The sequence below is a fragment of the Aethalodelphis obliquidens genome, unplaced genomic scaffold (genome assembly GCF_003676395.1).
Source record: "Aethalodelphis obliquidens isolate GAN/ISIS:26980383/991018 unplaced genomic scaffold, ASM367639v1 scaffold94, whole genome shotgun sequence".
Lineage (NCBI taxonomy): Eukaryota > Metazoa > Chordata > Mammalia > Artiodactyla > Delphinidae > Aethalodelphis > Aethalodelphis obliquidens.
The window spans coordinates 3,279,397-3,304,671 of NW_020838038.1; the positions used below are offsets into that span (position 1 = coordinate 3,279,397).

Below are 25,275 nucleotides of genomic sequence, written 5' to 3' on the forward strand. Positions count from 1 at the left end.
ATGTATGGAATATGCTGCTAGGAGACGATAGCTAAGAGGAGACTGTAAGACATCAGCCAGAGTGCATTATTCATCCAGGGATGGCGTGGTATGTGGGACCCCCAGAATTCTCCGAAGAAATCAAGTTCAATTCACAAGAAAGCTGGCATTTGGAGGCTTGCCATTAGAGAAGGCAAGAGTTAGAATACCACAGTGTGAGTCACATACAACTTTCTTCCATCCACCCTTTTACCCTCAGCCTGGTGAACTCAGCAACAGGAGCGGGGAGGAGAATTGGAAAAGCAAGGGGAGGAACTGTGAAGGAACAGGCAGTGTGCCTGCCTCACTGCATATCTTCAAGCCAAAGGGCAGGCCTGAGCTGGGGGCAAGGGATGGAAAGAATATGAAGTTGGGTGTGAGACTGAAATTTTGCTTCAGGCTAGATGACTTTTTAAAAATCTGATAGTGGACTATCATAAAGTATCTATCACCAATATTTTAGGTGTCTATTAAATGGTAAAACACACATTTGTTCATTCTGGGTCTAATGACATGATATGTAGTGACTGAGAATCTATGGAATCTTCCTGAAGTCCCCCAAGGACAGGGTAAACAGAACCAACTGTTTAATGGCAGTGATTGGAGAAAAACAGCCATTGCTTATTCAGACCCTCTAGAGCTTAACCCATTCAATAAACTGCCTACCTGTGAAAAATACACACATGCATGTACACGCACACATATGATAAACTTTGGCTCATCACATTGGCAGCATGACTATAAGCAAATAACGGGCCATCCAAAGAACATGGTGTCTTCTATTCATAAGGCCCTGGATGAGTCTTCTAATACAACCTCCCATCCCATGGAGCAGTCTTTTCTATTACATTATGGACAGGGAAAAATGACCAAATAACCAGAAGGAATTGACTGCCTACCCTGTAAAAGAAAAACTGAGCTCAACAATGTATGCAGATAATGCCCTATTTTATCCTCATTTAATTTATGAAAGGGGTAGAAAATAATATGTTCATTTCAAAAATGACAAAACAGGTTTAGAGAGGTTGAGTGAAATGAAGGCTCTAAGATTTAGGTACAGGCCTGTCTGTGTTTCAGAATATTAAGATACCATCGTGGATATATTCTTAACTTCCCAAAGTCTACTTGAGAACTTCTGAAAAGGAAGACATACTCCTCTAGAGAAATTCCTTTCTTCTATAGTATATGTCACAGTATTATGATATTATTCCATACATTAGAGCCCTAATATTTTTCTGGAAAACCTTTACCCATAGATTCTGCTTCAAGCCTACTCTATATCTTCTACATGGTTTCACATGGGGGAACATGCTTGTTCATTAATTTACTTATTTATCCATCTGGTGAGGATTTATTGATCGAGTCTAAGTCACACACTGTTCTAGGTGCTGAAGTTAACATGATAAGACAAAGTTTCTCCCTGAATGGAGCATACAGCCCATTTAGCCTCTTCCCATAGATCATCTCTCATTTACTCTACTCATCCTCAGTTCCTTCTTTTTTTCCACTGCAAAATAATATTTAAGAAAATATAAGCATTTGTCATCTAAAACAAAGATACAACACTCATATACAGATATATTTATAATGATCATACTCACAAATGCAAAAAAAATCTGAAATATCCAAGACGGTAAAATAAATGCTGATTTGTTTAGTCTACATCAAATAGGCTGTTAAGTTACTGCAAATTATAGTCATGATAGATTTTTAATGCCATGTGAAATGGACATAGTATAGAAATGTATAAAAGTTAGATCTAAGTTTTCTGTGTGTGCATGTGTGGGGGTTTGCCTACAAACGCGCGTGGAAAAAACACTCGACAGTTACATACTGGCTGGTTAACGTTAATGATACTTTCTGTGTTTTCTATCGTATATATAAAGAAGTATGTCTTACTTGTTATAGATTAGGAAGTGCAGTGTGCATGCCTACTCTGTAAAGGGTGTTGCCCTAGGCCCTGGAGCAACTGTACAATCAGTACAGTGAAGCACCTTGTCAGGGATGGCCATGTTTATAAATTAGAATGCGTGTGTATGTGTGTAAGTAATTGTTTTCCGTGACTCATTTTGTATCCCATTTTCCTTTCTTACTGTTATCCATATGAATCACAACTCCCCACACAGTTGAGAGCCAACCGTGTTTAATAATAGCCTAAGAAAAACACGTAGGAAGGTAAACCTGTGATGGCAAAAGGATAACCATGATGAGGTCAGAGCTGAATATAAAATGATTTTGTATTATACCCTCTTTTGGTTTATCTGAGTTTCCGACTGCCTCTCATACAGAGGTCACTAATCAGTGACCATTTATTTAGCAGTAGTTTTTTAAAAAATGAAGTATAGTTGATTTACAATATTATATTAGTTTCAGGTGTCCAGCATAGTGATTCAATATTTTTATAGATTGTACTCCATTAAAACTTATTACAAAATTATGGCCAGAATTCCCTGTGAGGTACAATATATCCTTGTTGCTTATCTATTTTATACATAGTAGTTTGTATCTCTTAATCCCATACCTCTGTCTTCCCCCACCTGCTTCCCTCTCCCCACTGATAACCACTAGTTTGTTCTCTATATCTGTTAGATCGTTTCTGTTTTTCTATATACATTCATTTTACTTTTAAGATTCCACATTTAAGTGATATCATACAGTATTTGTCTTTCTCTGTATGACTTATTTCATGAAGCATAATATTCTCTAGCTCCAGCCACATTGCTGCAGATGGCAGAATTTCATTCTTTTGTATGGTGAGTAATATTTCATTGTATATTTATACCACATCTTCTTTATCCATTTGTCTATTGACGGACACTTGGGTTGCTTCCATATCCTGCCTATTGTAAATAGTGCTGCTATGAACATTGTGGTGCATGTATCTTTTTGAATTAGTGTTTTTGATTTTTTCTGGATCTATACCCAGAAGTGGAATTGCTGGATCATATGGTAGTTCTACTTTTAGTTTTTTGAGGAATCTCTATATTGTTTTCCCTAGTGGCTGCACAAATTTACATTCCCACCAACAATGTACAGTGAATCCCTTTTCCCCACATCCTCACCAACCAACATTTGTTATTTGTAGACTTTTTGATGATAGCCATTCTGACAGGTGTGAGGTGATTTTGGTTTTGATTTGCATTTCCCTGATGATTAGTGATGTTGAGAAACTTTTCATGTGCCTGGTGGCCATCTGCATTTCCTCTTTAGAAAAATGTCTATTTAGGTCTTTACCCTACTTCTTGTTTCGGTTGTTTGCTTTTGATATTGAGTTGTATGAGCTATTTATTTATTTTGGATATTAACCCTTTGTCGATCATATCACTTGCAAATATTTTCTCCTATTTGGTAAGTTGTCTTTTCGTTTTGTTGATGGTTTCTTTTGCTGTGCAAAAGCTTTTAAGTTTAATTAGGTTCCATTTGTATATTTTTGCTTTTACTTCTTTTGCCTTAGGAGACAGATCCAAAAAAATATTGGTACCCTTTGTAAAAGCGTGTTCTGCCTATGTTCTCTTCTAGGAGTTTTATGGTTTCAGGTCTTACATTTAGGACTTTAATCCATTTCGAGTTTATTTTTATATATAATGTGGTGAAATGTTCTAATCTCATTCTTTTACATGTAGCTGTCCAGTTTTCCCACCACCACTTATAGAAGAGACTGTCTTTTCTCCACTGTATATTCTTGCCTACTTTGTCATAATTGACCATAGGTGTATGGGTTTATTTATGGGCTCTATAATCTGTTCCATTGATATATGTGTCTGTTTCTGTGCCAGTGCCATGCTGTTTTGGTTACTGTAGCTTTGTTGTATTATCTGAAGTCAAGGAGGGTGATTTCACAGCTTTGTTTTTATTCACAAGATTGCTTTCACAATTTGGTATCTTTTGTGGTTCCATATAAATTTTAGGATTACTAGTTCTATTTCTGTGAAAACTATCATGGGTATTTTGATAGGGATTGTATTAAATCTGTAGATTGCTTTGGGTAGTATTGCCATTTTAGCAATATTAATTCTTCCAATCCAAGAGCATGGGATATCTTTCCATTTCTTTGTATCATCCTCGGTTTCCTTCATCAGTGTTTTATAGTTTTCATAGTATAGGTCTTTTACCTCCTCTGTTAAGTTTTATTTCTAGGTATTTTATTCTTTTTGATGTGATTTAAACAGGATTTTTTTCATTCTCTTTCTGATAGTTCATTATTAGTGTATAGAAAAGCAACAGATTTCTCTATATTAACCTTGTATTCTACAACTTTTCTGAATTCATTTATTAGTTCTAGTAGATTTTTGTTGGAGACCTTAGGATTTTCTCTATAAAGTACCATGTTATCTGCAAATAGTGATAGTTTTATTTCTTCCCTTCCAATTTGGATGCTTGTTCATTCTTTCTTTCTTTCTTCCTTCCTTCCTTCCTTCTTTCCTTCCTTCCTTCCTTCCTTCCTTCCTTCCTTCCTTCCTTCCTCCCTCCCTCCCTCTCTCCCTCCTTCCCTCTCTTCCTCTCTCCTTCCCTCCCTCCCTCCCTTCCTTCCTTCCTTCCTTCTTCTGTTTTTTATTTTTTGTCTGTTTGCTGTTGCTAGGACTTCCAATACTATGTTTAAAAGAGTGGCGATAGGGACTTCCCTGGTGGTGCAGTGCTTAAGAATCTGTCTGTGAATGCAGGAGACACAGCTTCCAGCCCTGGTCTGGGAAGATCCCACATGCCATGGAGCAACTAAGCCCATGCGCCAAAACTACTGAGCCTGTGCTCTAGAGCCTGGGAGCCACAACTACTGAGCCCACATGCCTCAACTACTGAAGCCCACATGCCTAGAGCCTGTGCCTGGCAAACAGAGAAGCGACCACAATGAGAAGCCTGCGCACCACAACGATGAGTAGCCCCAACTCACAACAACTAGAGAAAGACTGTGCGCAGCAACAAAGACCCAATGCAGCCAAAATAAATAAATAATAAACAAATTTTTTTTAAAAACTGGCAAGAGTGGGCATCCTTGTCTTGTTCCTGATTTTAGAAGAAAGACCTTCAACTTTTCACTGTTGAGTATGTTGTTAGCTATGGGTTTTTTTTTTTGCATCTTTATTGGAGTATAATTGCTTTACAATGGTGTGTTAGTTTCTGCTTTATAACAAAGTGAATCAGTTATACATATACATATGTTCCCATATCTCTTCCCTCTTGCGTCTCCCTCCCTCCCACCCTCCCTATCCCACTCCTCTAGGTGGTCACAAAGCACCGCGCTGATCTCCCTGTGCTATGCGGCTGCTTCCCACGATCTATCTATTTTACGTTTGGTAGTGTATATATGTCCATGCCACTCTCTCGCGTTCTCACAGCTTACCCTTCCCCCTCCCCATATCCTCAAGTCCATTCTCTAGTAGGTCTGTGTCTTTATTCCTGTCTTACCCCTAGGTTCTTCATGACATTTTTTTTTCTTAAATTCCATATATATGTGTTAGCATACGGTATTTGTCTTTCTCTTTCTGACTTACTTCACTCTGTATGACAGACTCTAGGTTTATCCACCTCATTACAAATAGCTCAGTTTCGTTTCTTTTTATGGCTGAGTAATATTCCATTGTATATATGTGCCACATCTTCTTTATCCATTCATCCGATGATGGACACTTAGGTTCTTTCCATCTCTTGGCTATTGTAAATAGAGCTGCAATGAACATTTTGGTACATGACTCTTTTTGAATTATGGTTTTCTCAGGGTATATGCCCAGTAGTGGGATTGCTGGGTTGTATGATAGTTCTATTTGTAGTTTTTTAAGGAACCTCCATACTGTTCTCCATAGTGGCTGTATCAGTTCACATTCCCGACAGCAGTGCAAGAGTGTTCCCTTTTCTCCACACCCTCTCCAGCATTTATTGTTTCTAGATTTTTGGATGATGGCCATTCTGACTGGTCTGAGATGATATCTCATTGTAGTTTTGATTTGCATTTCTCTAATGATTAATGATGTTGAGCATTCTTTCATGTGTTTGTTGGCAGTCTGTATATCTTCTTTGGAGAAATGTCTCTTTAGGTCTTCTGCCCATTTTTGGATTGGGTTGTTTGTTTTTTTGTTATTGAGGTGCATGAGCTGCTTGTATATTTTGGAGATTAATCCTTTGTCAGTTGCTTCATTTGCAAACATTTTCTCCCATTCTGAGGGTTGTCTTTTGGTCTTGTTTATGGTTTCCTTTGCTGTGCAAAAACATTGAAGTTTCATTAGGTCCCATTTGTTTATTTTTCTTTTTCTTTTCATTTCTCTGGGAGGTGGGTCAAAAAGCATCTTGCTGTGATTCATGTCAGAGTGTTCTGCCTTTGTTTTCCTCTAAGACTTTGACAGTTTCTGGCCTTACATTTAGGTCTTTAATCCATTTTGAGCTTATTTTTGTGCATGGTGTTAGGGAGTGATCTAATCTCACACTTTTACATGTATCTATCCAGTTTTCCCAGCACCACTTATTGAAGAGGCTGTCCTTTCTCCACTGTACATTCCTGCCTCCTTTATCAAACATAAGGTGACCATATGTGCGTGGGTTTATCTCTGGGCTTTCGATCCTGTTCCATTGATCTATCTTTCTGTTTTTGTGCCAGTACCATACTGTCTTGATTACTGTAGCTTTGTAGTATAATCTGAAGTCAGGGAGCCTGATTCCTCCAGCTCCGTTTTTCGTTCTCCAGATTGCTTTGGCTATTTGGGGTCTTTTGTGTTTCCATACAAATTGTGAAATTTTTTGTTCTTGCTCTGTGAAAAATGCCAGTGGTAGTTTGATAGGGATTGCATGGTATCTGTAGATTGCTTTGGGTAGTAGAGTCATTTTCACAATGTTGATTCTTCCAATCGAAGAACATGGTATATCTCTCCATCTATTTGTATCATCTTTAATTTCTTTCATCAGTGTCTTATAATTTTCTGCATACAGGTCTTTTGTCTCCTTAGGTAGGTTTATTCCTAGATATTTTATTCTTTTTGTTGCAATGGTAAATGGGAGTGTTTTCTTGATTTCACTTTCAGATTTTTCATCATTAGTGTATAGGAATGCCAGAGATTTCTGTGCATTAATTTTGTATCCTGCTACTTTATCAAATTCATTGATTAGCTCTAGTAGTTTTCTGGTAGCATCTTTAGGATTCTCTATGTATAGTATCATGTCATCTGCAAACAGTGAGAGCTTTACTTCTTTTCCGATTTGGATTCCTTTCATTTCCTTTTCTTCTCTGATTGCTGTAGCTAAAACTTCCAAAACTATGTTGAATAAGAGTGGTGAGAGTGGGCAACCTTGTCGTGTTCCTGATCTTGATGGAAATGATTTCAGTTTTTCACCATTGAGGACGACATTGTCTGTGGGTTTGTCATATATGGCTTTATTATGTTGAGGAAAGTTCCCTCTGTGCCTACTTTCTGGAGGGTTTTTATCATAAATGGATGTTGAATTTTGTCGAAAGACTTCTCTGCATCTATTGAGATGACCATTGGTTTTTCTCCTTCAATTTGTTAATATGGTGTATCACATTGATTGATTTGCATATATTGAAGAATCCTTGCATTCCTGGAATAAACCCCACTTGATCATGGTGTATGATCGTTTTAATGTGTTGTTGGATTCTGTTTGCTAGTATTTTGTTGAGGATTTTTGCATCTATGTTCATCAGTGATATTGGCCTGTAGTTTTCTTTCTTTGTGACATCCTTGTCTGGTTTTGGAATCAGGGTGATGGTGGCCTCGTAGAATGAGTTTGGGAGTGTTCCTCCCTCTGCTATATTTTGGAAGTGTTTGAGAAGGATAGGTGTTAGGTCTTCTCTAAATGTTTGATAGAATTCGCCTGTGAAGCCATCTGGTCCTCGGCTTTTGTTTGTTGGAAGATTTTTAATCACAGTTTCAATTTCAGTGCTTGTGATTGGTCTGTTCATATTTTCTATTTCTTCCTGATTCAGTCTTAGCAGGTTGTGCATTTCTAAGAATTTGTCCATTTCTTCCAGGTTGTCCATTTTATTGGCATAGAGTTGCTTGTAGTAATCTCTCATGATCCTTTGTATTTCTGCAGTGTCACTTGTTACTTCTCCTTTTTAATTTCTATTTCTATTCATTTGAGTCTTCTCCCTTTCTTTCTTGATGAGTCTGGCTAATGGTTTATCAATTTTGTTTATCTTCTCAAAGAACCAGCTTTCAGTTTTATTGATCTTTGCTATCGTTTCCTCGTTTCTTTTTCATTTATTTCTGATTTGATCTTTATGATTTCGTTCCTTCTGCTAATTTTGGGGGTTTTTTTGTTCTTCTTTCTCTAATTGCTTTAGGTGCAAGGTTAGGGTGTTTATTCGATATGTTTCCTGTTTCTTAAGGTAGGATTGTATTGCTATAAGCTTCCCTCTTAGATCTGCTTTTGCTTCATTCCATAGGTTTTAGGTCGTCGTGTCTCCATTGTCATTTTTTTCTAGATATTTTTTGATGTCCTCTTTGATTTCTTCAGTGATCACTTCGTTATTAAGTAGTGTATTGTTTAGCCTCCATGTGTTTGTATTTTTTACAGATCTTTTCCTGTAATTGGTATCTAGTCTCATAGCGTTGTGGTCGGAAAAGATACTTGATACGATTTCAGTTTTCTTAAATTTACCAAGGCTTGACTTGTAACCCAAGATATGATCTCTCCTGGATAATGTTCCATGAGCACTTCAGAAAAATGTGTATTCTGTTGTTTTTGGATGGAGTGTTCTATAAATATCAGTTAAGTCCATCTTGTTTCATGTATCATTTAAAGCTTGTGTTTCCTTATTTATTTTCATTTTGGATGATCTGTCCATTGGTGAAAGTCGGGTGTTAAAGTCCCCTACTATGATTGTGTTACTGTCGATTTCCCCTTTTATGGCTGTTAGTATTTGCCTTATGTATTGAGGTGCTCCTATGTTGGGTGCATAAGTATTTATAATTTTTATATCTTCTTCTTGGATCGATCCCTTGATCATTATGTAGTGTCCTTCTTTGTCTCTTCTAATAGTCTATATTTTAAAGTCTATTTTGTCTGATATGAGAATTGCTACTCAAGCTTTCTTTTGGTTTCCATTTGCAAGGAATATCTTTTTCCATCCCCTCCATTTCAGTCTGTATGTGTGTCTAGGTCTGAAGTGGGTCTCTTGTAGACACCATATATGGGTCTTGTTTTTGTTTCCATTCAGCCAGTCTGTGTCTTTTGGTGGGAGCATTTAATCCATTTACATTTAAGGTAATTATCGATATGTATGTTCCTATTCCCATTTTCTTAATTGTTTTGGGTTTGCTATTGTAGGTCTTTTCCTTCTCTTGTGTTTCTTGCCTAGAGAAGGTCCTTTATCATTTGTTGTAAAGCTGCTCTGGTGGTGCTGAACTCTCTCAGCTTTTGCTTGTCTGTAAAGGTTTTAATTTCTCCATCAAATCTGAATGAGATCCTTGCTGGGTAGAGTAATCTTGGTTGTAGGTTTTTCTCCTTCATCACTTTAAATATGTCCTGCCAGTCCCTTCTGGCTTGCAGAGTTTCTGCTGAAAGATCAGCTGTTAACCTTATGGGGATTCCCTTGTGTGTTATTTGTTGTTTTTCCCTTGCTGCTTTTAATATGTTTTCTTTGTATTTAATTTTTGATAGTTTGATTAATATGTGTCTTGGCGTATTTCTCCTTGAATTTATCCTGTATGGGACTCTCTGTGCTTCCTGGACTTGATTAACTATTTCCTTTCCCATATTAGGGAAGTTTTCAACTATAATCTCTTCAAATATTTTCTCAGTCCCTTTCTTTTTCTGTTCTTCTTCTGGGACCCCTATAATTCGAATGTTGGTGCGTTTAATGTTGTCCCAGAGGTCTCTGAGACTGTCCTCAGTTTTTTTCATTCTTTTTTCTTTGTTCTGCTCTGCAGTAGTTATTTCCACTATTTTATCTTCCAGGTCACTTATCCATTCTTCTGCCTCAGTTATTCTGCTATTGATCCCATCTAGAGTATTTTTAATTTCATTTATTGTGTTGTTCATCATTGCTTGTTTCCTCTTTAGTTCTTCTAGGTCCTTTTTAAATGTTTCTTGCATTTTCTCTATTCTAGTTCCAAGATTTTGGATCATTTTTACTATCATTATTCTGAATTCTTTTTCAGGTAGACTGCCTATTTCCTCTTCATTTGTTAGGTCTGGTGGGTTTTTATCTTGCTCCTTCATCTGCTGTGTGTTCTTCTGTCTTCTCATTTTGCTTATCATACTGTGTTTGGGGTCTCCTTTTTGCAGGCTGCACGTTCGTAGTTCCCGTTGTTTTTGGTGTCTGTCCCCAGTGGCTAAAGTTGGTTCAGTGGGTTGTGTAGGCTTCCTGGTGGAGGGGACTAGTGCCTGTGTTCTGGTGGATGAGGCTGGATCTTTTCTTTCTGGTGGGTAGGTCCACGTCTGGTGGTGTGTTTTGGGGTGTCTGTGGCCTTATTATGATTTTAGGCAGCCTTTCAGCTAATGGGTGGGGTTGTGTTCCTGTCTTGCTAGTTGTTTGGCATAGGGTGTCCAGCACTGTAGCTTGCTGGTCGTTGAGTGAAGCTGGGTGTTGGTGGTGAGATGGAGATCTCTGGGAGATTTTCGCCGTTTGATATTCTGTGGGGCTGGGAGGTCTCTTGTTGACCAGTGTCCTGACATTGGCTCTCCCACCTCAGAGGCACAGCACTGACTCCTGGTTGTAGCACCAAGAGCCTTTCATCCACACAGCTCAGAATAAAAGTGAGAAAAAGTGGAAAGAAAGAGGATAAAATAAAATAAAATAAGGTAAAATAAAGTTATTAAAATAAATAATTATTAAGAAAATTTTTTTTAAAAAAGTAAAAGAAGAAACAACAAAAAACAAACAAAAAAAACGGATGGATAGAATCCCAGGACAAATGTTGAAAGCAAAGCTATACAGACAAATCTCCCACAGAAGCATACACATACACACTCAGAAAAAGAGGAAAAGCGGAAAAAATAATAAATCTTGCTCTCAAAGTCCACCTCCTCAATATGGGATGATTCGTTGTCTATTCAGGTATTCTAGAGATGCAGGGTACATCAAGTTGATTGTGGAGATTTAATCCTCTGCTCCTGATGCTGCTGGGAGAGATTTCCCTTTCTCTTCTTTGTTCTCACAGCTCCCAGGGGCTCAGCTTCGGATTTGGCCTCGCCTCTGCGTGTAGGTCGCCAGAGGGCGTCTATTCTTCGCTCAGATAGGACAGGGTTAGAGGAGCGGCTGATTTGGGGGCTCTGGCTCACTCAGGCCTGGGAGAGGGAGGGGTACGGATTGTGGGGTGATCATGCGGCGGCAGAGGCCGCCGTGACGTTGCACCAGCCTGTGGCACGCCGTGCGTTCTCCTGGGGAAGTTGTCCCTGGATCACGGGACCCTGGCAGTGGCGGGCTGCACAGGCTCCCCGGAATGGAGGTGTGGAGAGTGACCTGTGCTCGCACACGGGGTTCTTGGTGGCGGCAGCAGCAGCCTTAGAGTCTCATGCCCGTCTCGGGTCTGCGCTGTTAGCCGCGGCTTGCGCCCGTCTCTGGAGCTCCTTTAAGCAGCGCTCTTAATCCCCTCTCCTCACGCACCAGGAAACAAAGAGGGAAGAAAAAGTCTCTCGCCTCTTCGGCAGCTCCAGACTTTTCCCGGACTCCCTCCCGGCTAGCCGTGGTGCACTAACCCCTTCAGGCTGTGTTCATGCCGCCAACCGCAGTCCTGTCCCTTCGCTCCGACCGAAGCCCGAGCCTCAGGTCCCAACCCTGCCTGCCCCAGCAGGTACAAGCTCTCGGGCTGGTAAGTGCCAGTTGGCACCGATCCTCTGTGCGGGAATCTCTCCGCTGTGCCCTCCACACCCCTTTTGCTGCGCTCTCCTCTGTGGCTCCGAAGCTCCCCCCGTCCGCCACCCGCAGTCTCTGCCCACGAAGGGGCTTCCTAGTGTGTGGAAACCTTTCCTCCTTCATGGCTCCCTCCCACTGGTGCACGTCCCATCCCCATCCTTTTGTCTCTGTTTTTCTTTTTCTTTTGCCCTACCCAGGTATGTGGGGAGTTTCTTGCCTTTTGGGAGGTCTGAGGTCTTCTGCCAGCATTCAGTAGGTGTGCTGTAGGAGTTGTTCCACGTGTAGATCTATTTCTGATGTATCTGTGGGGAGGAAGTTGATCTCCACGTCTTACTCTTCCGCCATCTTCCCCCTCTCTAGCTATGGGTTTGTCCTAAATGGTCTTTATCATATTGAGATATGTTCCCTTTATGTCAACTTTGATGAGAGTTTTTATCATGAATGAATGTTGAATTTTGTCAAATGCTGTTTTTGGGGGGTCTATTGAGATGATCATGTGATTTTTATCCTTTTTGCTAATGTGATGTATCACATTGGTTAATTTGCAAATATTGAACTATCCTTGAGTCCCTGCAATAAATCCCTGTTGATCATGGTGTATGATCCTTTTTGTATATTGTTGGCTTCAGTTTGCTAACATTTTGTTGAGGAGTTTTGCATCTATGTTCATCAGTGATATTGGCCTGTAATTTTCTTTCTTTGTAGCGTCTTTTTCTGGTTTTGGTATCAGGGTAATGGTGGCTTCATAGACTGAATTTGGAATGTTGTGTTCACTTCAGTTTTTTGGAATATTTGAAGAAGTATAGGTATTAGCTCTCTATATGTTTGGTAGAATTTTCTTGTGAAGCCATCTGGTCCTGGACTTTTGTCTGATGGGAGTTTTTTAATTACAAATTTAATTTCATTGCTAGTGATTGGTCTTTTCAAATTGTTTCTTCTTGATACAGTCTTGGCAGGTGTATGCTTCTAGAAATTTGTCCATTTCTTCGAGGTTGTCCAATTTGTTGGCATATACTGTTTGTAGTATTCTCTTATGAGTTTTGTATCTATGTGGCATTGGTTGTTATTTCTGTTCTTTCACTTATTATGTTGTTTATTTGGGTCTTCTCTTTTCTTCTTGGTGAACCAGGCTAAAAGTTTATCAAGTTTATCTTTTCAAAAAATTAGCTCTTGCTTTCATTGATCTTTTCTTACTTTTGGTCTCTATTTTTATTTCCTCTTTGATCTTTATTATTTCCTTCCTTTTGCTGACTTTGGGCTTTTTTGTCCTTTTTCTAATTCCTTTAGGTGGTAGGTTATGCTGTTTATTTGAGATTTTCTTGTTTCTTCAGGAAGGCCTGTATTGCTAATAAACTTCCTTCTTAGAACTGCTTTTGCTGCATTCCATAGATTTTGGAAAGTTGTGGTGGAAAGTTGTCTTTCCATTTTCATTTGTCTCAATGTATTTTCTTATTTCCTCTTTCATTCCTTTATTGACCCATTGGTTTTTTAGCAGCATGTTGTTTAGTGTCCACGTGTTTGTTCTTTTCTCATTTTTCTTTCTGTAACTGATTTCCAGCTTCACACTGTTGTGGTCAGAAAAGATGCTTGAAATAATTTCTGTCCTCTTAAATTTGCTGAGACTTGCTTTGTGGCCTAGCTTGTGATCTGTCCTGGAAAACGTTCCATGTGCACTTGAAAAGAATATGTATTCTGCCATTTTGGGATGGAATTTCCTGTAGGTACTATCAAGTCCCACTGGTATAACGTGTCATTTAAGACCACTGTTGCCTTATTGATTTTCTATCTGGATGATCTGTCCATTGATGTAAATGGGGCATTTAAGTTCCCTGCATGTATTGTATTATTGTCAATTTCTCCATCTATTCCTGTTAATATTTCCTTTCTGTGTTTAGATGCTCCTTTACTGGATGCGTATATGTTAATGTGTGTGATATCTTCTTCTTGTATTGATCCCTTTATCATTATATAATGCCCTTCTTTATCTTTTGTCACAGCCTTTGTTTTAAAGTCTGTTTTGTCTGGTATGAGTATTGCTACCCCCTGCTTTCTTGCCATTTCCATTTGCATGAAATATCCTTTCCCATTCCCTCTCTTTCAGTCTGTGTCTTTAGTTCTGAAGTGAGTCTTGTAGGCAGCATATAGATAGGTCTTTTTTTTTTTAATACAATCAGCCACCCTATGTCTTTTTTATTTATAAATTTGTTTTTTAATTTATTTTTGGCTGTGTTGGGTCTTCATTGCTGTGCGCGGGCTTTCTCTAGTTGCAACAACTGAGGGCTGCTCTTTGTTGCAGTGCACAGGCTTCTCATTGTGGTGGCTTCTCTTGTTGCGGAGCATGGGCTGTAGGTGCACGGGCTTCAGTAGTTGCAGCACATGGGCTCAGTAGTTGTGGCTCGCGGGCTCTAGAGTGCAGGCTCAGTAGTTGTGGTGCACAGGCTTAGTTGCTTCGCAGCGTGTGGGATCTTCCCGGACCAGGGCTGGAAGCTGTGTCCCCTGCATTGGCAGGCGGATTCTCAACCACCTCACCACCAGGGAAGTCCCCACCCTATGTCTTTTGATTGAAGCATTTAGTCTATTCATGTTTAGGGTAATTATTGATAGGTATGAACTGATTGCCATTTTATTACTTGTTTTCTGGTTGTTTTTATAGTTTTTCTCTGTTCATTTCTTCTTCTTTTTGTTTCTTCCCCTGTAGTTTGATGATATTCTTTTGTATGCTCATGTGCCTTTCTTTTTAGTTTTTGTGTATCTATTGCAGGTTTTCGATTTGTGGTTGTCATGGGGTTCATATATGTTGACTTGTAACTATATCTACTTGTTTTAAACTGATAGTCATTTATGTTCAAACACATTTGAAAAGATCTACATTTTTAAAACATTTTTACTGGCGTATAATTGCTTTACAATATTGTGTGAGTTTCTGCTGTATAACAAAGTGAACCAGCTATATGTATACATATATCCCCATATCCCCTCCCTCTTGCGTCTCCCTCCCTCCCACCCTCCCTATCCCACCCCTCTAGGTGGTCACAAAGCACTGAGCTGATCTCCCTGTGCTATGCGACTGCTTCCCACTAGCTATCTATTTTACGTTTGGTAGTGTATATATGTCAATGTTACTCTCTCACTTCATCCCAGCTTAGCCTTCCCCCTCACCATATCCTCAAGTCCATTCTGTTCATCTGCATCTTTATTCCTGTCCTGCCCCTAGGTTCATCAGACCTTTTTTTTTTTTTAGATTCCATATATATGTATTAGCATATGGTATTTGTTTTACTCTTTCTGACTTACTTCACTCTGTATGACAGACTCTAGGTCCAACCACCTCAGTACAAATAGTTCAATTTCGTTTCTTTTTATGGCTAATATTCCATTGTATATATGTGCCACATCTTCTTTCTCCATTCATAAAAGATATACATTTTTTTACACCCCTCCCGAAACTTTTGTGTCTTTAATGTCATATTTTACATCTTCATGTTTATCCCTTAGCTGTTTGTTGTAGTTATAGTTGCTTTTACAATTTTTTGTCTTTTAATATTTGTACTGGCTTATTTAAGTGGTAGATCCTTAGTCCTTAGTATATATTTGCCTTTCCTTTTCGGATTTTCCATTTCCTACAGATTCTTACTTTTTTCCACTTAGAGAAGACCCTTTAACATTTCCTTTATGGTAGGTTTAGTATTGATGAACTCTTTTAGTTATTGCTTTTCCAAGAAGTTTTTACCTCTTCTTGGATTCTAAATGACAGTCTTGCTGGGTAGTATCCTGGGTTGCAGGTTTTTCCCTTTCAGCACTTTGAATATATCATGCCACTCCCTTCTGACCTGCAGACTTTCTGCAGAACAATCAGCTGATAGCCTTATGGGGGTTCCCTTGTATATGGCTCTGTTTTTATCTTGCTGCCTTTAAAATTCTCTTTATCTTTAAGCTTTACCATTTTAATTATGATATGTCTGTCTGGGTTTATACTGTTTGGGACCCTCTGTGCTTCCTGTACCTGGACATTTGTTTCCTTTTTCACTGGTTTGGGAAGTCTTTAGCCATAATTTTCTCAAATACATTTTCAATTCCCTTCTCTCTCTCTTCTTCTGGGGCCCCTATAATTTGAATATTGGTACACTTAATGTTATGTCAGAGATCTCATAAACTGTTGTCATTTTTTTAAATTTGTTTTTCTTTTTGCTTTTCTGATTGGGTGGTTTCCATTACTCTATTTTCGAGATCACTTATGTGTTCTTCTGTGTCACTTAGTCTGCTATTCATTCCTTCTCCTGTGTTTTTTATTTCAGTTATTGAATTCATTATTTCTGATTGGGGTTTTTAAAATACTTTCTTGTTCTTGTTAACATTCTCACTCTGTTCATCTATTCTTTTCCCTAGTTCAATTAACATTCTTACTAGCAATGCTTTGAATTCTTTATCTGGTAAGTTATTTATTTCTGTTTAATTATGTATTTTCAGTGGTTTTCTCTTGCTGTTTCAGCTGAGAGTAGCTCCTCTGCCTTATTAGTTTGCTTAACTTTCTTTGCCTCTATGGATTTAAATGAAACAGTTATCTATTCCAGTCTGGAAGGGGTGTTCATATTATAGACTGTATGTGCCTAATGCCTTTGGTGGGAGAGCAGATTTGATGTGGACATAAGCCAGGTCTTTCCTCAGGATGTCCTGTTAGCTATCACCTTGGTAGGACATGAGGCTGAAGATGGAGGGGCTAGAGTTGTAGCCGGGTGTGGGGTGGGACTTCCCTTCTGCTCAGTGGCCATCACTGCCCTCCAAGTTGCTGGAGTAGAAACCCTGAGGGTTGGGCTTGATCTGGCCCTGTTCCCTTTAAGTGTCTGCTTTCCCCTTTTCTAGCACTGGGACCTTTGCCCCAGAGCTGGGGATTGCTGAGGCAAGGGAGGCCCGTGTGGAGTCTCGGCTCATTTTTGCCACAGACAGATGTCTGAGCTGTCTCCGATGTGCTGCCAGTACAGGTGCCAGCAGTTATTTCCCTCGATCTGCTCAGATGCAGCCTCGGGTCCAAGTCCCCTTTGTCCCTCACTGCTAATCACTTCCCCCAGTCTCTGCCATCGCTGCGCTTTTGTGGAGCTGCACTGCAGGGCAGGCGGGGCCGGTGTGGACTCTCTTTGTGTATTAGGGTAAGCTGTGGTGGAGTGGACATCATCAGAGTCCTGGGCTGCTTCTGATATGACGTTTGAGTAAGTGCCAGCACTGGCTACTGCCTCCTCACCCAGGCTCTGCCCTGGGACTGGGTCATCTCTGCATCCCACAGCCAAGTTTTTTCCTCTGGTCGTGGCAGCCCTAGATTCCATACCACACGGCGACGTGGGGTAAGCTTTGCTGGAGCGTGCACCGAGGCAGTTGTGGGAAACTTGGCAGCCGCTGGAGCAGTCCTCTCACCACCCTCTCTGCCCTGCCCCAGGAGCAAGCCAGAGCACAAGCCCTCGTGCACATGCATGTTCCTCAGGAGCGGGGTCCAGGCTTCCCCCAGCCCTCCTGTTAGTCCCAGTGGTCCTTCCAGCAGCCAAGGGGGCTTGTCTTCCCTGTGTAGGATGCCAGGACTGGGGCTTCCAATTGTGGTTCTCACTGCTCACTCCCCAAGGCGGGCGTCTGTTCATGTGTTCTCCCTTTTCCTCTGAGTCCCCTCCCAGGGGCATGGGTCCTGACCTGATTGCTTTTCTTCCCTTCCTGCCCAATTCCATATATATCTTTCTTATAGCCTTGGTTGTACAGGAGTCTTTCTGCCAGTTTCCAGTTAGTTTTCAATGAGAACTGTTCCACATGTAGATATATTTTTGATGTGTTCATGGGGGGAGGTGACTTCCATGTCTTCCTATTCTACCGTCTTGATTGGTCTCCTTTTTAACAATAGTTTTGACCATGTAAAATCACAATGGCTAATAAGAATGAATAACAAATTTGTAAAAAACCTCAAGCTCTCATTTTGAAAATAAATGACTATTCTTTTGGCAGCAATGAGTAGTTGGAGGCTAAACGTCTTATGTTTTCACATTATCTGCTTGCAGTGTGCCGCCAGTACTTTAGCTGTCTAGTAAGATGTAAAATATAGTTGTGTGTCCTAGTGTTTAATGTCATGGCATTACAGTGATGGCAGTAGCTAATAAATAACGGGATATAATCAAATGAACCTGTTTGGAAGGAGGTACAGAGGGGATTAGAGTTTGTATTAGGCAATATTGATTTGTGATTATGTAGCGGAAAAAAAAAGCTGTTACCATTTTTGACATCTGTATTGCAACAGAAATATGACACAGGTATTTCGTACTATTTGTTATTCTAGAAAGTAAAAAAGTATCGGAGACAGGTCTATTCCTTTCTCTATTAGCATACAAAATCTAATGTTTATCTTTGGAGGCATGGAACTTGAAAAATTTGTATAACTATTTTCCCACTGTTCAACCCCACTCCATTATAGCCAAAGGCCTCTTCTGTACGTCATCTTATCTTCCAACATAGGAGGTAATGTGGAGCATTATATAACATTTCTCGTCATGTCAGTTGCAGCACAACTGAACATAAGCCCAAGCCAGCCAAGATAGGGGATTACATCTCAGTTACTTTCTGGAACTGAGTTTTGGAGGGACTGCTAAACCAGTATGAGACAGTGTATACTGAATACTAATTGAACTCAGATTCCTGGAAAATTGAGGCTAATGGCTCAATGTACTCAGTGAAAGGGGGAAATACACATAGGCACATTTTGGGGTGCTGGGGCATTTCACAAGCAGAACATTTATCATTACTTGCTTAAGCAATATTTACAAATGCAGAGGGCCGCTCTTACATAAAAAGAGATTATGTAGCCATTATGATTTCTTATTCAGGGTGCTACAAAATGTCCTCTGTCCCCAATATCCACTCCACACTTCTCTGTCAACCTGCCACAGTAGCCAGAATTTTCAGCATCTTCAGTGAGTCCACTGTTCTCTAGGTAACTGTGTCGCTTAAAATAGTAGTGTTATTAGCCATGAAGGTAAATTAAGGCATAGCGAACACCCGTGTGTCTGATTTGATGCACCCTCATACTGCACCTTTATTTCTTATGCATACTCATTGCATATGGCTTTTCTGTAAATTTGCAGGAGCTTAAGTCACTCTTCTATTACTGTAAATGACTTCACTGAGCACGTGAATCGCAATAGCCTCCCCAGTAACTGCTTGACAATACAACGTAAGTTGCATCAGTCTTACTCCAGTTCCTGCAAGCTTCGTGCCTCATAAATAATATGAGGTCAAAAGTACTCGAGGGCTTCTTAGAATTCCTGAGACATGTTTCTGCCTCCACTCATTCCTCTTGTCTCTCAACCCTGAATCTCCTTTCCCCTAATTGATCTGATTATGAAGATCCCCCGTGTCCTCAGAGCTCTAACTCTCAAACTCAGCTTTCCATTCTCTTCTTACTGCATTTGCATCTCCAGCAGTGCCGCAGGGTAGCAAACATTTCTGTCTTCACAGAATTCTCCAGCCCGTAAGACCTTTGACAAACCTCTCAGGTCACTTGTTGTCAAGTGAGGAGATTTCTTACCTTTGGCAGAGATGCCCTGGAGCCTGAACTCTGGGTGGTCATCGTTAAGACTGTCGTGATGCCCAGTGCAACTCTGGCAGGGGCTGCATCCATGTTTATCCAAAAAGAGACCCAGGACAAAATGACAATCAACAGACTGGGTATATACATCTGGATCAAGTAATATCCCATCTGGCGTTCCAGGTGAAACTTAACCTCGATGCAGGTAAACTTTCCTGGAAACAGGAAGTGATGATTTAAAATCCAATTTGAATTTATCTTTCCCATTCCAGCCTCCCACTTTATTTTTATTAAAAAGGAGCATTAACTATGGATTTGAAAGATCGCACAAAACGCTGACACTACACACCCAATTCAACTCTTTTCCAACTCAACCCGTAATGGAAATGACAGTGTGAGAACGAGTGATCTAAAGAGTCACTGGACCAAAACCATGTGGCAGATTTAATTTTCAAATCTGTGCTTGTTGCAGCCTGATTATTTAGACAGAGCTTCAGAATTTTCCAGACTATCCATTGGAAAGAAAACATTCATGTTTTGTGGGGGTTATAGTATGTAATATATAGGATATAACATATAACCTACAACATATATGTATAGCATATACTACACAGCATATAATATATAACATATAATATGAAATAGTTGAAACCATTCCTTCCTAAGTAGTAAAGTTCACATGGGGCTCCTAAAGGATTTGGATAATTGTGTATCTATCTTTGTGTTACCAATAGCAAAAGAAATATATACATTTGTAGAAACCATGAATATAATCTAGTCACTGTAAAAATGTCATAACCTCCTGGGTAATTGCTTGAGGACATTTAGAATATTCCTAGAATCTGTTTACAGTGTTGCATTGCCTATAAAATAGAGTGCATATAAAGATATTAAAACTTGTAACCTACTATTAAGAGACAGATGTTCCTGCCCCTTCCCACTTTCCTTCCTCTTTAATTGGCTTGGAGTTAGAAACACAGAAGGTAATTCGGCTTAGCTCACACAAATTATGAGGTAGGGTTAGGTTCTTCTTGGCCAGGAAGGACACCTTAGAGTCCGGTTTTAGTTATTTCATAGGAAGCACTGTTGACTTCTGGAACAAGTGTTCATGGACCAGAGCAGTCACTGAACAAACCATCATGTCTCGACTGCCTCTCCTTGATCAGCTGTGTGGCATCACAGACGAGGACGTTCATAGGAAAGGCTATCAACTTTACTCGGCGGGCATAATCTTCCGGGGAACAACAGATGCCCACTTGTTGCTACTACCTCACATTCTCCCCCTGACCCATGTGCCTGTCAGCACCACAGACAATGCATGACTTTAGAGCCAGCTGACTCCCCGCAAGCTGATTTTCATGCACGCTGTCTATAGGACTGGAGAGTACAACAGCTGTATTTCTGGGTTTGCAAAGACCTATGTTATTATTTGTGTCTTCCACTAAGGCAGAGAGTGCAAATTGACCCGAGGAGCTAACGTCAAGAATGGATGCTGGGAATGGGCAAGAATTCATACACTTCCTGCACCATTTACAAGGTCTCATACACTTTTCCTCAGACTCATTTGATAGTAGACGGTCAGCAAGAGAGCAGCAAAAGATCCCCAAATCTCTTTCCTTCTCTCTGTCTTGGAAAAATTATCTGTTGGGCTCCCTGACCTGTTCGAAAGGATATAGGCATCTTATGTGTTGAGGGCATTTTGACCCAAGCCCAGGACCGTGCCTCATAGCTCCACTTTCTTGGTGAATATGCGGCAATTAAGGTGATGGGATATATACTCCAAGCGGCAGATGGAGCCCACTTGGGTTTAGCAGCTCAAAGGAAACTTACCAGTGTTGTAGTGCTTTGTGCAGTAGCCGAGCTCCTTCTCTTCTTTCAGAATGAACTGAGGCAGTGTCAATCCTTCAGCAACTTGAACTGGACCATCACTTAACCACTCAAATATCAGGTCATTCATCGTGTACCCAACTGGAGTAAACAAATCATAGTAAAAAATTGGATGCATCTTTCCAAGAAAGCTTGAAAGTCTAGCCACGTAAAGAAACAAACAAGGACATTATCTAAAGCGACATATGCTCGATCAATTCAAGAGCATTTTTTAATAAAAGAGCTGCAATCATCATGACAACTACATGTCATTGGAGCCAAAGAAATGGAAGACAACAAGCTATTTCTGAATGATTTTTTTTTTCTGTGTAATGGGAGAATGGAACTTATAAAGTCCATTTTTCTTCTGCCCGCTCTATCCACTAAATGTTTCTGAAGAACAAACAAGTAAACAAACAAAAATCCTTTGAAGATTGTCTTTACTTTAAAGAGCTGTGTCTGTGGATATCCATTAAGACAATGCAGTTCACGGCACCAGTCTTAGTATTTCAAATGAAAAGCATTCCTTTTTTTAAAAAAAAAAAAGAGAATGGATTTATCACAGACCTGCTTAAAATATTTCCATTGCAAACTTGGCCCCTCTCCTAGGGTCTGTTAGCTTTGTTTTGAGAAAGTTTATGTTCAAGTCATTATGGTCAATCCTCAGTTACTTTAGCAAGCGGGGAAGGCTATAGGCAGGTAACCTAAGAGGAAGCTGTGGGATACGCAAGTCAAGCATATTCATTTGTGCTGGTGTCTTGCTAAAGGGGCCCACACATCACAATGATTAATATGAAGTAAAACAGATGCTCTGTTATATAAAGTCATATTGTTATATGACTTTTGAACCATCCAGAGTAAGACTGTTACCAGTTTAGTAAACCGAAGTTAGCACTTAGTCTCCAAGCTCCTGCTAACTAGGTCATTATGTCAAGGGCTTCTGGGTTTTTTACACCCCGGAAATGAAGGCTACTCTTTTTTCAGGCATCAGTTCTCCCCCTTCTTCCTTTATTTGTGATATTGGAACTCTAAAAGGAGATTGAGGAGGACAAGGTTATTATGTGAGGTTTTGGCTGGCCAGTAACCTCAGCAAGTTTATTAAGTTTATAGATTCTTATTCTTGTTTACTGCAAGGTAGTGACTCACCAAAGCTACCCAGAAATCAATGGCAAAGCTAATTGGAATCTACTTTCCTCTTTCTTTGGGCCACCTTTTCCATTCAAAGCCAGAAAATAAGAACAAGCAAGGAATCACAAAGGGGACTTCGTGTAAGCATTGATGGTCCACAGAGAGAATGGCCAACCCTATCTCTTCCACATCAGTGCTGCATGAGCCCTTCTTGAGTATCTCCACCAAATACCAGAAGCTTGCCAAACACCCCTATTCTTGTCTGGTCAGCTTCTTGCTGACCACTACAATAATAGTCCCTGTCAGCCACCCGGAAACCCCAGGTGGGGGCAAACAGAAGAGGTAAAGATGTGGGGAAGGAGGACGTGATATGAGGGTAGAAAAGTAAAGAGCAATTCCCACCCTTCACAGTCAAAGTCAGTGGTAAACACATCACTGCTTCTTTCATTTCATTACTTCTAGGTCCTGCAAGGGCCAAGCATATTTACTAATTGGAGTTTTTAAGCCTTGGAGGAGCCTCAGATGACAGCTATGGTTGCTGTTTTACAGAGAAACTAAGTGTTGGGTTGAGTCAGGGGAGAGTTGGGAGCAGTAGAGAAGTCACGAAGAAGGAATCATTATGTAGGAAAAAGTTTTTCTTAACTGTCTTCTCAAGAGAAGGGGCGATAGGGAAAATATGAATACATAAAGCCTATTGTAAACCAGAAATTCTCATTTTATTCCTGACAAAGTCTTCAAACAAAGGTGCTTCATTATTTTGTTTATTTCTGTAGGAAGTTTCAAGGGAAGTCTACAGTGATTTTAAATGATCAGAAGGAAACCCTGTCACCGCCTCTTTTAATAATAGTTGATATGTCTTTTTACATTTGTTATTTTTCTAAACCAAGAAGTTAAAAGTATTTTCTTGCCCCTGCCTCATTAGATCTCCTAACATCCCTGTAGGTCAGTAGCACTTATTATTTTCTGCATTTTACAAACAGAGGAACTGACAGAGCAAGCCAGAAAACACTTCATGTCTCCTGTCTAAAAATCCCATTACCTGGAGGCATCAGCAACTTACGGCACATGTCAAAGATTTCAGCGGCGTCAGGACCATGACATGAAGGGGACAAAGTAGTAGCGTTTTCCTATTCCCTTCACCAGGCCTTTGGATATCCATTGCCCATCTAAGGGAGATGCCTTTATTCCTTATCGTCTCATGCCCCTCATTTTTGTTTCCTCCTCTGGCTAAGGCCCCTGCATCTTGTCCTCAAATCAATTAGCCCTTCCTGCCAAAATTCCTTTGGAGTGAAGGTCTATACAAGCATGAGATAGAAGGAGATACAATTTTCTGACTAGAATGTGATTCATTATAGAGGTTAAATGACTAATAATCTTAATTTTCCCAGGAGACATTTTCATTTCAAAGAAAAGCTTACTAAATCAGGCTCATTTTTTGAGGAAGGGCAAGTTATTTGGCATTTTACCTTGAAACATGGTCTTCTCTCTATTGGATATAAGACATGCACACACATTCACTTTTGCTTGTCCTTCCCTTAAGGACCTCGGGAGTTGTTAAGTAGGTAGAGAATGAGTCTTACGGGTTTTTTCTCCTTAATGACACATTGAAAGAACCAGGTCATTGGTTAAAACAAGCAGGTGGTTATTTCAGTAGTAGTGACTTACAACTCTCCAGCTGCATTGTACACGTCTGGACATCCATTGGAAAATTCTTCAAGTCCATGGGACAGGATAAGGTCAAGGTGAGCCTTAGCAGAGAAAACAAATTTTTAAAACAAGTTTTTAATTTTTGAGGTCTGGTTCTTGAGAAGCAAACCAAAAACACATTTTGCATTAAGCAGAGTGACAGTGATTCAAGTAATGAAGTCTCGGCTCTCACTCAGGACAATGCTTTCTAATTTTCAAATGAACAGTAGTCATTGGTAAAGTTTTAAAATACTGTACAATTTCGCTGTAACCCCTTACTCTCCATTTCCCATCTTCCAGCCTTTGAGTCTCATCTCCCCAGTGGCACTGGTCTCACGCTTATTCTAGAATCGAGAAGAGCACTGAGAAATAGTGTAACAAGAACCGTGGGCTCTTCTTACACACACTGATGTCCAAAAGGCGTAAAGTTTATACTGCTTTAGAATTGGACAGGTGGGCTTTGCTTCAAGGACAATAAATGATGTGATAAGCATTATTGATTGTGATAAGTATTCGTTCTCCTTCCATCAGGTGGGCAAAAACTTCAATATCTTTTCATTTGCTAACTACATGGATAGGTCAGTTGTACATTGTAGCATTCATTCTAGAATTTTGACAAATCTGGAGCGGGTAATCCTTGATCTAAAAAAAACAAAACCATTTGAGGATGGTGGCTTGTATAAATACATAGTCTTCTCCTCTCTGCACCCTGGGGGGACTACTGTGCTCCCCCTTTCCTTAACTTTACAAGCTCCAGCCAGCTCTGATCAAGTCTTTTATCAGGACATTGATTAAGCCACCACCTCTTTTCTACTATTTCCTTTTTTAGTCCTCAAGGAAATGGTACACACCTCTTGCTCTTCAGTTTTTCTATAGCTCAGAGATTCAAGGGAGGAAATTAAGGTTGAGAATCAGCAGACCTGTGTTCCCTTTCAAGTACTGCCTGCAACTGTCTCTGTCCCCAAAGCAAGACCTTAAATTCAATAAACACGCATCCTCACCAAATGATGGGGTAGGACCGAATGATGCTCATTGCCATTTAGCTCTAATGCTAGAATCCATGTTATTCTGAAGTTCACTGCTCCAACTTCTGTTCATTTTCTCTCAAACATCTTTTCTATCCATAGACCCCTCTGACTTTTACACCATTACCTAAACTCTCCCTTTCTGTCATGCTCTCCCCTCCTGGTTCCCTTCTCTTTCCTTTCTCAGCTTCATGTTA

At 40.0% G+C, this 25,275-nt stretch overlaps 1 protein-coding gene across 5 annotated transcripts in view; it reads right to left on the bottom strand.

Annotated features, from left to right (window-relative positions):
* The window catches only part of GLRA2 (glycine receptor alpha 2), a 195,573-nt gene that overhangs the window by 102,432 nt on the left and 67,866 nt on the right, over positions 1–25,275 (bottom strand). For all 5 annotated transcript variants that reach the window (XM_027095763.1, XM_027095761.1, XM_027095760.1 and 2 more), the window contains 3 exons: positions 24,033–24,115; positions 21,204–21,341; positions 19,374–19,588 (listed from right to left, as the gene is read on the bottom strand). In XM_027095763.1, the coding sequence (XP_026951564.1) occupies positions 19,374–19,588; positions 21,204–21,341; positions 24,033–24,115 (436 nt within the window). The remainder of the gene's footprint in view (positions 1–19,373; positions 19,589–21,203; positions 21,342–24,032; positions 24,116–25,275) is intronic.